The sequence below is a fragment of the Pelobates fuscus genome, chromosome 4, assembly GCF_036172605.1.
Source record: "Pelobates fuscus isolate aPelFus1 chromosome 4, aPelFus1.pri, whole genome shotgun sequence".
NCBI lineage: Eukaryota > Metazoa > Chordata > Amphibia > Anura > Pelobatidae > Pelobates > Pelobates fuscus.
The window spans coordinates 288059760-288075839 of record NC_086320.1 but is presented as its reverse complement, the minus strand read 5'-3'; the positions used below and the strand labels follow the sequence as shown (position 1 = coordinate 288075839).

General features: G+C 42.4%; 1 protein-coding gene across 1 annotated transcript in view; it reads right to left on the bottom strand.

The window, feature by feature from the left end:
• The window catches only part of CAPN7 (calpain 7), a 59660-nt gene extending 56993 nt beyond the window's left edge, over positions 1-2667 (bottom strand). The window contains exon 1 of the mRNA XM_063452179.1: positions 2508-2667. Coding sequence (XP_063308249.1) covers positions 2508-2609 — 102 coding nt within the window. The 5' untranslated portion in view covers positions 2610-2667. The remainder of the gene's footprint in view (positions 1-2507) is intronic.
• Between the last annotated feature and the right edge of the window lie 13413 nt (positions 2668-16080).

Genomic DNA, 16080 nt, shown 5'->3' with positions numbered 1-16080 from the left:
GTGGCGGTCTTCCTGCATGCTCATTCGGCACCAGTCAGGAGCTGACGTCGGCGGGGGAGGAGAGGTCACCAGCGCCGAGAAAGCCCGGCGCTGGATTAAAGTAAGTAACTGAAGAGGTTTTAACCCCTTCAGCGCCAAGGGAGGGGCACCCTGAGGGAGGGGGGTACTAAGGATGCTATAATGTCGCATTTTTTTTTGCACCCCCCTACTCCCATTTTTCTTGTGAGAAACGTTTCCTCTTTGCACTTGACAAAGTTCTTAAACATAAAAAAGGATGCGGTCATTTGCCAATCATTGTGCAAACTGAAAAAAATTAAAAAAAAAACCCAACAACTATATATATCTCCAAATTTTGGTCTAAAACAGGCCTGCCCAACCTGCTGCCCCCACAATGCACCATTTACTTTATCCCTTTGTGATTTGCTGCTGAACACCAGGGCCGCCGCGTCCATAAGGCGGCACAGGCGGCCGCCTTAGGGCGCACCGGCTCTGGGGGCGCAAGATTTCGGTGACCGGCAGGAGGGAAGCGCTCCCTCCTGCCAGGTCACCTTCTGGACCCCCGGCGGGCGGCAGCGTTGTAATGAGAGGCGGCGAGGGAGCTCTAACCTGTCTGCTCTGCTCCCTCGCGCGCCGTGTGCTGATGCTGCGGGAGCCGGAATATGACGTCATATTCCGGCTCCCGGCATCAGCAGACAGCCCGCGAGGGAGCAGAGCAGACAGGTTAGAGCTCCCTCGCCGCCTCTCATTAGAACAAAGCCGCCAGCCGCACTGAAGCCCCACTGGACCCCAGGGACACATCCACACCAGCTCTCCAGGTAGGGAGGCTGGGTGGATATTATTATTAATTTGTGTGTGTCTGAAAGTGTGTGTGTGTCTGAAAGTGTATGTGTGAGTGTCTGTGAGTGTATTTGTGAGTTTGTCTGAGTGTGTGTGTCTGTGTCTGTGTTTGTCTGTGAGTGTGTGTGTGTATGTGTCTGTCAGTGTGTGTGTGCATGTGTTTGTCAGCGTGTGTGTATGTGTTTGGCAGTGTGTGTGTATGTGTTTTTCTGTGAGTGTGTGTCTGTATGTGTTTGTCTGTGAGTGTGTATCTGAAAGTGTATGTGTGAGTGTGTGTTTGTCTGTGAGTGTGTGTGTGTGTTTGTCTTTGTGTGTGTGTGTTTTTCTGTGAGTGTGTGTCTGTATGTGTATGTGTCTGTGTGTATGTGTCTGTGTGTGTATGTGTTTGTCTGTGAGTGTGTGTCTGTGTATGTGTTTGTCTGTGAGTGTTTCTGTGTGTGTGTGTCTGTGTATGTGTTTGTGAGTGTGTGTCTGTGTATGTGAGTGTGTGTATGTGTCTGTGTGTGTATGTGTTTGTCTGTGAGTGTTTATGTGTGTATGTGTATGTGTGAGTGTGTGTCTGTGTATGTGTGAGTGTGTGTATGTGTCTGTGTGTATGTGTTTGTCTGTGAGTGTGTGTCTGTGTATGTGTTTGTGAGTGTGTGTCTGTGTATGTGTTTGTCTGTGAGTGTGTGTCTGTGTATGTGTGAGTGTGTGTATGTGTATGTGTTTGTCTGTGAGTGTGTGTCTGTATGTGTTTATGAGTTTTTCTGTGTGTGTGTGTCTGTGTTTGTCTGTGAGTGTGTGTCTGTGTATGTGTGAGTGTGTGTGTATGTGTCTGTGAATGATTGTATGAATGTGTGTGTGTCTGTGAGTGTGTGTGTGTGTGTGTGAGTGTCTGTCAAATCAGTGAGAGTATGTTTGTGATTGAGTGTGTGTCTGTCAATGAATGAGTGTGTGTCAGATCAGTGAGTCTGTGTCTGTCAGTGACGTCTGTGTGTTTGTCATTGAGTGTGTGTGGCTGTTAGTGTGTATACACCACTGAGTGTAGCGTGGCGGAGCGCAGTACAGGAGCTTCTGTTTCCTGTACCCTGCCAGACTGAGAGGAGGTGCTCACTGAGAGAGCACTTCCTGTCAGTCCAGCCAGGTACAGAAAACTGAAGCTGCTGTAGAGGGTCTGCTCCGCAACGCTACAAGACAGGTAGGAGGCACACCAGGAAGGGGAGTGTGACCGCTAAGAGGGTGGGGGTGCACCAAGGGACAGAGAGGGGAGGGGAGAGAAAAACCAAGGGACAGGGAAAAGAGGGGGGGGGAGAGGAACACTAAGGGATGGGGAAGAGGGAGGGGCTGGTTAGGAGGCACATAGGTGAAGATGTTAATTTTAGAGGGGGGGCGGAAAAATTCATCTTCGCCTATGTACCCAAAAATCCTTGCACCGGCCCTGCTGAACACACACACATTTCTATCACAGGGTTATTCACTAACATGTGGACTGGCAGGGATTCTATGTGAATTTTAAATTTAGGTCAAAATTATCTAACTTGAACAAATCTCCAAGCCATCAGCCATTCCCCAAGCAATGGCTGTTATGGTCCAATATTTGGAATTCTCATTTGAATCCTGCCAAGTCACGCTATAGTGAATAGCCCAATTACTACTGCTTTAAATATGAGGTATATTAAGGCTCATACCTTGTAATAGAACACCGCTTCTTTATATTTTCCGGCTTGGTCATACACCACAGCCAGTTTGGCAAACTTCAGAGCATCGAGCTCCAATGCAGAGGCATCCATGGTATTAGGGGAAGAAGATACCAAAATAAGAAATGATGAGCAGAAAAAAAACAACCAAAAACAACAAATAGAAAGAAATTGAAACTGAAACTGGGGGAAATAAAACAACTGCCAACAAAATATAAAATGTGTCACTTAAGGTAAGATGTCAAAAAAATGGCTTGAAATTCATCATCTGGGGACTTTTTTTTGTCTTAGAATGTTTAAAATTGTGTTTTATCCAAGCTGATTGTATTGTTGTTGCAACGTGCCAGTAATCTGGGATTGTTATTTTATTTGTTTCCAAAGTATTTTTCTGGCCTTGATTTCTTTGATTTATCGGGATATGATTTGTGTCTGCGGAGTACCAGGCCTCTTGCGTCTTTGAAACAGTTGCTGTTAATCCATTTGTTGGTACTTCATTGATGTATATTACAGTTTTTCCATTAATGCAGTAATTTGGTATTCAGCCTGGGATATTAACGAAAAACATGCACGATACGTAGAACTGTTTAATATGTGGCTACTATATTCTCACTCCAGCATTTATCTCAAAAGTCCTTTATTTCTTTTAAATTTATAAATATCTGAAAATCAGAATTGCATTTCATTTTATAAACCAGTTACTAGTTTAGTTTCTATGTTGATGCTGCCAGTCCAGAAACAAGATCCTTTTGGTAAAAAACAGCCCACAACTTTTATAGGTGGTCTATAAACCAAGGCATGACAGGAAATCACTCTCTGGAGCAGGTCTGATGAATGGTGCCTTATGATCCCTATAATCCCTTTAAATCGTGTTTGTAATTCCAGCCTCACATTAACCCAGTAACTGCTATTGCTAGATGCAGGTACAGTATATTTGTGTCTTCAGTCTATTATTAGTGAAGTCCTTGGAATTTGATCTGTATCAAGAAACCATTCTCACTGTTCTCAGCAGAAGCCTATCAGTACCTGAGTCCTATGATTTTCGGGTGTCCACCTGCCCTGTCCCCCGCACACAGCGGTTCCCAGCCTTGTGGCAGTGTGTTTATGTGTTTGAGAAACACACAGTCACTTCCTCTATGCCCAGTGAACGCTTCCTATCCCCGGCCTATGGAGGAGGAGGAGGCAGCAAACCCACCTTGCTGAGCATGCTCTCTTCACCAAACACACAGCTTCCTGATCCTCCTCACTGACAGCTAACCTGTACCTTCAGGCTGGGCACTATAGGAGTGGGAGAGCCAGGTCTAAGCCAGCAATGCCAGGCACGGTGTGACAGTACATCAGGAATAAGGGTGATACATTGTTACATACTGAACAGGAAACACCTTATTTCTGGTAATTGGGCACGGCTGTCATCAGCTAGTGCTGATGGGGGTTTATAATAAATTCATATCTCACTAGCGAAATGGAGGCTATAATAACCCAGCTATAGCTGAGCTGCACAATTGGGTCATTTAGGTTTGAATAGATTATGCTAGGATGTCGTCAGTTCTACATTCTAGAGTTTAGTGAATAAACCCCTAAATTGAAATGCGTTTATTCACTGAACTCAGAAATATAGTCAATTTAATTTTTATTTAGGTTAAAATTGTTGTCAGAGTTTAGGTTTTCTGTTATCTGTTGTCAGTTATCTGTAGTCACAGCTTTGCTATTTTAGTCTAAAATATATATTAACATATTTTATATATATATATATATATACATACACACACACACATTATTACTTCTTGTTCCAGTATTCCATCTGGATGTGGGGAATAAAATAGAGGTCAGTCTTCAGATTCTGCTATATTCATATTAAAGCATACTGTAGTGGTTATGGTGCTAGTATAGCCCTAATGGACCCCCACCCAGTGTAAGTAGTCAAACTATTTGCTAACTATTTGAATACGTACCTATAATCTGCCAGGCAGAAGTCATGAAAGCTCTCTGCATTGAACTAAGCCTGACGCTTTCAGACACTGATCTCGTCCTGCATGCCAGGGTATAGTTTAGAAGAGCTAATAAAAGCTCCATGCAGGAGCTTCCAGCTCTCATGAAGGTAGAAGGAGATCATTGCACCCAGGTAAATTGTCAAACCATTGGCAGACAGTTTGCTTACAGTAAGAGATTGCGCCAAAGCACTCCCGGTGTATTGGAATCTCGGTAAAAATTAATTTAGTAGGCCGAGATTACCACGTGGTATGTGTACGTGCATATACTGGTGTATCGGTCGGTTGGTTGCACGTGGCAGAGATACAATCAGTAGTGTACGGAGCATGTGCGAGAAATACAGGATGTAGTATTCCCCTCCTCCATTGTGCTGGGCAAGCCATGTGGTCAAACAGGAAGTTAGTTCTTGTTCGATTGATTGGGTAAGAGTATGTGTGGGTGGAGCTGATTATGGGTGGAGTTACATGCCTATATAAGGAACCTACACTATTGTTCGGGGCTCAGATCTTGTTGTATTTTGGTGACATTAGTCCCTCTGAGTCCCGGTCGGTGAATCGAATAAAGAATCTCTTCCTTCCTGAAGAAACCTGTGTCCATCTCTCTGTGCTTGGCTTCTGTCAGTTTCTCCGGTATCACCGGCACCCTAACCACCAGAGCACACTGTAGTGGTTTTTCTTTAATTTTAAAGTGGCAGGATCTGGAGATTGACTAGATATGGGGAATAAAAGTGAGGTCAAAGACATGATCCGGGACACAGGAAATAAAAATGTAAATTCTTTCATAAAATAAATGTTTTTGTTGTTTTGCAAACATATACAGCTAAAAACAAATAAAGAAAATATTTTGTATCACAAACTGCAGCGAATGCAATATCAATGATAACCGCAATTATTTCAGTACATTTGGTGGTTTAGCATTTCTCCATTGTCTAGTTGTGGTCTGTTTTGGTGCTAGGATTACGCATTACACAGACACCCTAATACAACGCAGTCCGCAAAGGTTGTATCCACCTTCATCCTCTGGCACATAAAGCCACAAACACCAATCTTGAAAGTGTCCCACAGTGGTTTTCCTTTTAATTAGTTCAATAATCATTGATCTATTTTGAATCCATTGATTCCCTGTTAGATATCATCTTCATTTATGCTGTTTTATATTCCCTATAAGCATGTGATTAATAATAGACTTCCGCACAGCAAAAAATGTGGTTTGTCCGAATGGATTCTTAGTGTTTTAAGTTGAAAAAATTTCGTCCATTGCAATTATTTTAGGATTCGGGAGAACCAAAATGGCACCAAAATCAGCCATTCGGAGTACTGTAAAATATATACATAATTTAAGTACAATGCATATATTTTACAGTACACTGATAGGTGCTTTTCCATTCCATTTAGGTCACAGATCAAATGAGACGAAGTAACCAATTAAGGAAAAACGGAGCATTAAAAAAATCTATATTTATGTGGAACAAATAGACGTGCCGGTGTAGCGCTTATGTGAACAAAGGAAGGTGTGAAATAAAGTAAAATTTTAGAGCCTATACCTTAGACTTCAAAATCCTCTTTTAGTATTATTAACCTTCCTGTATGTACCTTAAATAAAGCATAAAAAATACAAAACATAGTGCAACCTATATAATAAAATTGAACGAAATGGCAACTTACACTTTTCTGAGCTAATAAATTTAGCTCCGTTTCTTGCGCTTTGGGGTCCGTTAAGGCGACCCTTTCCCTTCTTTGTTATCCAGTGGTCTAGTCCTAGATAGGCATAGAGGGTGGCATATAGTGTAATACAGTTTTAGACTCAGTAATTAAATACATATAGTGAATAGGTACTCACAAACCCAGAGCCAGAAATTAGGCTCACTTTGCTTCGTGTATGTGGTTAAGGACCACACTCCTTCTTTTAGTTTAAGCAGGAAAAAGTGCCGTTAGTGCATATAAAAATTATTTTATTAATTCTATAAAAATTTATTAAATAACATAAAAATCTTTAAAATATAACACTTATTCGGCTAAAAGTCCAAGTTTAAAAGTCTCTTTGCTCACTTCTTTTCCTCCAGAACGCGTTTCACCAAAAGGCTTCTTCAGCTGTTCTTTTAGTTCTTTTATCTATATATTTTTTTATCTATATTTATGTGTTTAGAGTTTCTACAGTTATTAAATATATAATGTGTATAGATATGTTTTTTTTTGTTTTTGGTTTTTTAATTGCTCCTACTTTTTTCCTCTCTATTGGTCATTTCTCACTTGATCTGTGAATAAAATCACATTTAGTGGCTGTCCCTTAACCATCAATCATCCTTTTTTTTTTTTTTTTTTCTTTCATCAATTATCTTTTTTTTCTTTTTTTTCTGTTCTGTCTGGGGACAGTTCACAGTTGTTCCTGGATGTTGGATACATAGAAACATAGAATGTGACGGCAGATAAGAACCCATCGGCCCATCTAGTCTGCCAAGTTTTCTAAATACATTCATTAGTCCCTAACCTTATCTTATAGTTAGAATAGCCTTATGCCCATTACACGCATACTTAAACTCCCTCACTGTGTTACCTCTATCACTTCAGCTGGAAGGCTTTTCCATGCATCCACTACCCTCTAAGTAAAGTAATACTTCCTGATGTTATTTTTAAACCTTTGCCCCTCTAATTTAAAACTTTAACACATTTGGTAATGTCCTGCCTAATTCAGAAAAGTACAATATAACTAAGAGACAATACAGGAAGGGATAAAGACCCTATTCCTGTGGGAAGTTACAATCTAGGTCTAAGTATCTGCAAAACTATTTATGCATAACAGCTGTGTTTTATTGTATTACAGCAGTTTATTTCACAAAATTATTTCTCTTTACTGTACAATATTGTAATGAGTTTCAAATGCTCTCCTTCCAATTAAAGGGACACTCCAGGCACCCAGACCACTTCTGCCCATTGGAGTGGTCTGGGTGCCAACTCCCACTACCCTTAACCCTGCAAGTGTAATTATGGCAGTTTTTAATAAACTGCAATAATTACATTGTAGGGTTAAGTCCTCCCCTAGTGGCTGTCTCCTAGACAGCCACTAGAGGGCACTTCCTGGATCATAGCACAGGAAACCTGTGCTAGAGCGTCGCTGGACGTCCTCATGCTGTGTGAGGACCTCCAGCGTCGCTAATTTCCCCATAGGAAAGCATTGTAATGCATTTTTCAATGCTTTCCTATGGGGAGCGCTAATGCCACGCATGCGCATTAGGTCTCCCCGGCCGGTGGGCAGGATCAGTCTCGCCCACCGGCCGACTCAATCACTAGGAGGAGCGGCGTCGGAGGAAGAAGCAGCGACGTGGGACATGTCGCTGCCCTGGTAAGTGACTGAAGGGGTTTTCACCCCTTCAGCAACCGGGGGTTGGGGGGTGGGCGGGAGAGGGGACCTGCAGTGTCAGGAAAACAGATTGTTTTCCTGGCACTGGAGTTTCCCTTTAAGATTCCTCATTTTGAAACTTTAGGTTAGCTACATATCTTGAATAGACCTATAGTCCTGGAAATAATCTTTTGGGGGGCATTGTAGGTTACCTTATGCCCACAACCTGGGCCACCACAACCTAATATCCCTGTAGATCCTCCCAGAGAAGCCACACTTTGTTTTTTGTTTTTTTACCTGGGTAGTTAGGCTTGTCCATCAAATGGTTATCTCTGATCTTTAGCATCACCATTGCTATGGAAGATATTTCTGAATTTAACCAAGAGTGGGCAAAAGCCCTTCTGGCTGCTAATGTTATTTTGTTTAAAGGTTTTTGTTCTACTATAGTCATTTGTAATAGTGCAAAATCCATTTTCGGAAAATGGAGTGGGAGCACTTGAAACTAGAATAAAATACGTGGAAGGTTGTTCATTTTCAGCATGTGGACTCCACATACATGGAGTAGGTTTATCAATCCACCATTCCATATATCTGAAGGTTCTGTGTGTCATTCTTCTGGAACAATTTTTCTTAGTTCTGCAAATGATGTGGATCTACCTTTTGGCCACCCCTGTTCTAGAGCCGTATGATTTATTAAGTACGTTTGTTTTGGTTTTTCATATAAAATATATGAAACATTTGTAAGCTACTGTGGGTAGCTGCAACTATTTTAACTTGATGTTTACTTTTCTTTAATACAATAGATGGTTCTTCTTGCCCTGCTATTAGTCATTGTAAGGATCTCAGGAAGTATGGAGTCAAGCCTATGTGTGAATCACAGTGGTCAGCCTATAGAGATAAAAAAAAAAACAACATATTTTGAAATCTCAAGGCTGAATGCTTTCTACCAGTTTTTCGTCATTTCCCTTGTGTATCAGTCAGATGATAATGTAGAGATCCTGCTTGTGTTTTCAATAATGAGCTGAATATAGTCCTTGGCTGGGAAGCTTTCTTGAAGCTGCCCTGTCTTGCAGCATTATTTACATCTTTGTGCTGCATGTGAATTTTATATTTTTTGCTAAAGAATAGTATTTACAAAGTCCTATTCATATCTTGCAGCAAAAATCACAGTTGGAGCAAAATTTGTGTAAGTGATCTTTGCTAATTAACTTGCATTTATGTCCTGTAGGTATCGCTGTGATGTGCTTTTTACTAGAAAAACGTCACCACGATTTATTGCTCAACTTTTAGAGTACTAAATGAGCAAAACCTTTTTGTCATCTTTCACTTCCAAAATCAAGTATGCCACCACGGACTCTTTTTGTTAAAAGAATGTGAGCAAAAGTTGAATAAATCAATAATTGCAGCACCAGCACACATGTTGGACACCGATGTTGTCAGTGGTGATATTATCCAACGACGTCAATAAAGGAGGGGGAAGGAGAGAATGGGTATGCAAGAACAGGATGCAGTTCCTCAACAAGACCCTCCAGCCATCCACACCCATTACTCCCAGCTATGCATCCATAATATCCATAATGGCATAATATCAGCCATTAATACAGACCGATTAGCTTCAGGCCAGGAATGAATGGAGGGGTTTCAATGGGTCCCACTCTCCTGTTGTTTATTTTAATGGAATGAAAGGGAAAATTACCATTTTTCATCCAAGCTCAACCAGATAGTAACTAGGAAAACCACACACTTTTTTGTGGGTCCTCCAACCATCCTACATCAGGAGGAGAACAAGAGATGTGCTCCATTTTCTAATATTAATTTCACAGAAATTCAAACCCAGTCAAGAAATATGCTGAGACAAAGTAGTGATCTCACTGATCCTCTTTAGACCTCTTCAGTGTACTCTCGCGCATTCATGAGAGTTCAGCAGTGACATCGGTTCCTGACTCTCAAGCTCCAGGAGCTAAAGAGCACCCGCTGGAATAAAACGGTGGTGCACGCAAGACACAGGTTTAGGTAAGTAAATCATACCGTTCCCTGTCCCCCGCGGGAAACACACTTAAAGGGACACTGTAGGCACCCAGACCACTTCAGCTTATTGAAGTGGTCTGGGTGCCAACTCCCATCACCCTTAACTCTGCAAGTGTAATTAAATCAGTTTTTATAAACTGCAATCATTACCTTGCAGGGTTAAGTCCTCCTTAAGTGGCTGTCTACCAGACAGCCACTAGAGGGACTTCCAGCTTCTTAGACAACTTTTTGTCGTCTAAACGACGCTGGACATCCTATGCATGTGGACCTCCAGTGTCACCGGAAACCCCATAGGAAAGCATTAAATAAGGATTTCTTATGGGGAGGTCTAATGGGCATGCGCGTGCGGCCATTGCCGTGCATGCACATTATTTCTCCCACGTCAGCGTGGGCGGAACCCAGCCTGACCCAGTGCACTGGATTCAGGTAAGTGTCGGAAGGGGTTTTAACCCCTTCAGCGACGTGGGATGGGGGCACTCCAGGATCCTCTAGTGCCAGGAAAACGGGATTGTTTTCCTGGCACTGAAGAATCCCTTTAACAACATAATAAATAAATATATAATTATCTATCTTTCTGAGATTAAAAAGTTGTATACTTTAATGCAAATTCATGTTAAAATCTCATTCATAAAACCGAGTGCTGGTCATCGTTATGCTCTGCCTATACTGCTTTCCCCAGACTGCAAGCACCAGGTAACTGTATATTTTTGGAGTCATGGAGTGCAAGGATTTTGTGGAATATATCATTTTGTTTAAAAAAATTTTTATTGCAACTAAAATGAGGGAAGGGAGGCGGCTGTACCACTTACCCCTGAGGAACAGCTTCCACTATCAGACACAGCATGTTATTCAAACAGACAATTAACATTAGTACTACACTAATAGATTTGTTTTATTGCAACAAAAACTGGTGGTAGTGATGCCAATGCTGTCTTTATAGACCATCCTGCATTGTTAGCTAATACTGGGAACAGCAGATCAGATTAGACAAACTAGTTTTCATTGGTGATGCTGGTTAGAGGGGAGTTAGACCGGTTACACTAATTAGTTAGGGTGGTAGGTGTGCGTTCAAAAGGAAACATACAGGTTATACTGGCTAGTCAGATTGGTTTTGGAATAAAAAGACCAAAGGAATGTGTGCAAGGTACTTAAAAAAAATATGTGACACCCAATTTTACTCCAAATTATACAACCTGAAAGATGACCCCAACACACACACTCCCACTGACGTAGAAGTGAAAACATTTCTTGACCGCATTAAACTGCCAAAGCTTTCGCAAAACCAGACTGAGGTCCTGACGCGCCCCCTCAAGCTGACTGAAGGGGAGGACACTATCAAGGACTTGCCTGGCGGCAAATCCCCCGGAGCGGATGTGCTCTCTAATCTATACTATAAAAAAATATGCCTCGACGTTAGCTCCACACTTTTGGAGACCTTTCACCAGGCGATGGAGGGGGGAGCACTGCCGACGGAAATGCGACTGGCCACTATAGTGACCCTACCAAAGCCCGATAAGCCGACTGACAATTGTAAAAACTTCCACCCCATCTCCCTACTTAATACTGACACTAAACTGTACGCAAAGATTTTACCAAACAGATTTGCCCCTCTGCTGCTCTCACTTATTAAAGATGACCAAACTGGCTTTGTAAAAGGCAGGCAAGGCTTGGATAACACCCGCAAACTATCAGTGATCCTCCAGCAGCTTCGGGGAGGCAGACGCCCTACTACTCGCACTAGATGCCGAAAAGTCGTTCGATCGCCTTGGCTGGCCCTTCCTTAAAGGAGTCTTTGAGGCGTACGGAATCCCACCCCGAGTTAGCCAACAAATATTTGCACTATACGCTGGTCCCACAGCACAGGTGCTCCAATCAGGGTTCCTCTCCTCCCCATTCCACATAACAAATGGGACAAGGCAGGGATGCCCGCTTTCCCCATTGTTGTACGTTCTGGCTTTAGAGCCCTTGTTGGAGGGGATTAGAATGAACAGTCCAGGGAGTGAGGGTCTGCCACAAAGAGATCAAAGTGGGGACCTTTGCGGATGACATTTTGTTATACCTAACTCATCCACATACCACGCTCCCAGTAGTTATGCGGATGATAGCGGATTATGGGAGAGTGGCCTACTACTCCCTCAATGCATTCAAAACGCAGGCACTATGCATATCCCTACCAGTCACTCTGGTCGAACAACTTCAGCAGGCCTACATGTTCGAATGGAGAACGGACACTCTTAAATACCTAGGGATTACATACACGAAGGCCCACACAGACCTATTCGCTGCAAACTATGTAACTGTATGGAATAATTGCCGTAACCTACTTAAGAAATGGTCCCCTAAACATAGTGGGGGTCTAGCGCTACCCAATATGCACACGTATTACTGTGCAACTGTCATAGCCACTGCCCTTCCACATTTTCTCCATGCCTCCCCCCACAGTGGGTGCATTTAGAACGAGAACTTATGGCCCCACATGCCTTGGCCAACATAATATGGATACCCAGAAAATCTAGACCACAGCTGCCTAAGGCACCCCCCACGATTAGGCTACTTCTGCAGCTCTGGGACAAATATACAAACCTGCTAAGTGGCCACACCGGTTTGTCACTGGCAACACCGATCAAGTCCCTCACATACTGTATTCCCACGCCTCACCATGGTACGCAGAGGTGTCACCCACCTGGAGCACTTGTACAACCAGGGTACCCTACTGAGCTTCGAAGTGCTGGAGAAGCGGCACTCATTGCCTAGGGCATCCCACTACTCCTACATCCAACTACGATCGTTCTTGACCAAACACTACTGTAGGGACGCTGTACCCACCATACTACCCACAACACCCAATGTATGGGGAAAAATGTGTATTACCGGGTTACTCCCTGCTACGTGTAAACCGATCTCCATGAGTTACAGATTACTCTCACGTCACTTATCATTTGCTGTCTCAAAAATAGCACAGCAATGGGAAGCCAACCTAAATTGCTCTCTCCCACGCAAAGATTGGGAACGCATCTTCCAACTGCCTCGCCTTCTGATCAAATCCTCTACCCATATAGAACAACACTACAAAACAATAGATGGTACATAGTACCGAGTAGGCTGCATAAAATATATCCAAACACCTCCAACGTATGCTGGAGATGCAATGATGCAGAGGGCACTGTCCTACATATTTGGTGGTCTTGCCCCCGCATTCAGACCTTCTGGGCGGGTGTCCACAAAATGGCACACGCAGTAACTGATTGCTCCATTCCCTTAGCAGCCCAACACCTGTTGCTAACTGACCTACCAATGGGACCGCCTAAGGCCACACAAAAACTTCTACTGCATATAGTACTGACAGCGCAGCGATTAATCGCTCAAAACTGGAAACAAATGACCTCCCCTTGTGTACAGCGCTTACTCACAAACCTGGACACACAGTGTTCGTATGAGAAAGGATTAAAAACACTGTTCCCACCAAATCACACCTTCCTGAAAATGTGGGACTCGTGGAGATCGCGTACCAAATAAATGTGAATGTACCTGCCAAATAAATGTGAATATACCTACCAAATGTGTAGGAGACTGCGGGCCGACATGGAGAGTGAGAGATGGGAGAATTTATGGGGAAAGTGGAACACAATGTTTGCTGGGTACATGACATGTACACCATAAGTGTTTTCATTGCCAGTTGTATAAGAGTTGATGCTTTGCATCTTGTATTGTGCATTGATTAAATCTATTCACCCCACCTCCCTCTTCTTTTCTGTACCCTTAATTGCTCAAAATAATACAAAATCGTCAAATTGAAAAATAAAAAAATATGTGCTCAGTTATTTAAATATTAAATATGGATCAGCTGCATGCACTACACAAAATAAATGTGCAAACACACATTTCTTCTGATGAAAGAAGCTCATGCAGTGTAACGGTGAAACGCATCACGTGACATCTGGCGTCATAGAGGGCAAAGATTAAACGTAGTTTTGGTAGACCTCGTGCTGTTCTCTTCTGGAACTTGTTTTTGCATGCCTGATTGTGAGTCCTCCATATGAGAGCTTGCCATGTTTTAAAGTAAGCAGATATTTTTAGTTGGGGAATAAACTTATAAGACGGTTTTACATATTTCCTGTGTCTGCTGTTTGCTTTTGAGTCTACTTTCTAGGAGTATATTCCAGTGGGTTATCTTGCCTTCTCTCTCTACACCTTTATACCAAGATCTGACCTTGGTGGCTTTGGTTTTTTTTTTTTGTTTTTGTTTTTTTACTAAGGGGTGCATTGAACCTAGATATTTTTGCACTATATGTTTGTGCATTTAATATTGATTTATCCAGACTGAACTAACAACTATCTTATATAAGAGAATATAGTTCTGTATATTTGTTTTATATTGCAGTGCAGTGCCTTTTATGTGGTTGTGAATTTAGGGTTGCCTTTGCATCAAAGGAAAGACCAAGTTTGGTTTGATGAAGGATTCACAGGAAACAATGGCCATGTAAAATCAAGACACTGAAAACTGATTGCCAGCTTGGACTCCATTGATTTCTCCACAATGAACACGATGACCTCGTTATATGTGGACTGGTTACATTCTTAAGCACTTAACTACACTAATTACTTGAGCAAATAAAGGTGAGTCAACTCATACCCTTAAAGTTCACATTACAATGGTATATTTTCTATAATGATCAACAGACTGAAAGTTTTTTTCCCCATGTGACGTAACACAACAATCGTAATTCATACTCCAAAAAGCATATGGGTATTATTCTTTAAATAAGTATTTCTGACTCATACATGTAAGTGTAGGTTTTTAATATGGATGAAATAAATCACTTCACATGTTCTATGCCGTCATGCAGGGCTTTGGTGCCCAGTGAGGCAATAGACTGTCATGCAGTAAAGGTACCAGCAGGGGTTAAATCCACAGGTCAGTATCTTTCGATGCCAGGTGGTCCCCTCAGTCAGCTGACACCCATTCCACCCCCCCCCCCACCCCCCCCAGTAACTGAACAACACACAGCTCTTGGAGTACAACATTATTTTATTGTGCCACACACGGCTTATATGCATAACCCCCTGCAAAGGGTCTTCCACACAAAACAACAGGGGTCTTCATCCCAGGATCCTCTGTGCCTGGGATCCAAGTCGTGGGAAAAGGGATCTAGTTTCTTTGTCTCCCAGGCACAGAAAGCCAGCCAGAATAGCCCTAGGAACCCGCACAAAAGTAAATTTCCCTGACCGGTCTCCATTTGTGAGGTTCCTGTGCGAACACCATGCAAGGGAAGCATCTCCTTTCGGCAGGGCCGCCACCAGAAATTTTGGGGCCCCTAACTGAGCTCAGGATCTGGGCCCCTGGGGGCCCGCCTCCAAGACCGCCCACAGGGGCCGCCTCCAAATCCCACCCACAGGAATACACACACACACACATACTAACAGACACACATACTGATACGCATACATACTGACACACATACTGAGACATACACACATATACAGACACACAGGCGTACATAGTGACAGACAGACACATACTAACATACATACAGACACACAGGCGTACATAGTGACAGACAGACACATACTAACATACATACAGACACACATGCATAAGGACAAACAGACACATTCATAATGACATACAGACAGACAGACATACATTCATAATGACATACATACATACATTCATACAGACAGAGACATGCATACAGACACTGACATGCATACATGCATACAGACATGCATACAGACATACATAAAAATATACAGACAGACAGACATACATTCATAATGACATACAGACATACATGCATGCATACATACATGCAGACATACATACAGACATGCATGCATACATACAGACATACATGCATGCATACAGACATGCATACATAGACATACATACAGACAGACACATGCATGCATACAGATATACATGCATGCATGCAGACATACATACATACAGACATACATGCTTGCATACATACAGACATACATACATAGACATACATACATACATAGACAGAGATACATACATACATACATACATAGACAGAGATACATACATACATACATAGACAGACATACATACATAGACAGACATACAGACAGACAGACAGACATACATACAGGCAGACATACATACATGCATGCATGCATACAGACACACATACATACAGACATACATGCATGCATACAGACAGACAGACATGCATGCATGCATACAGAC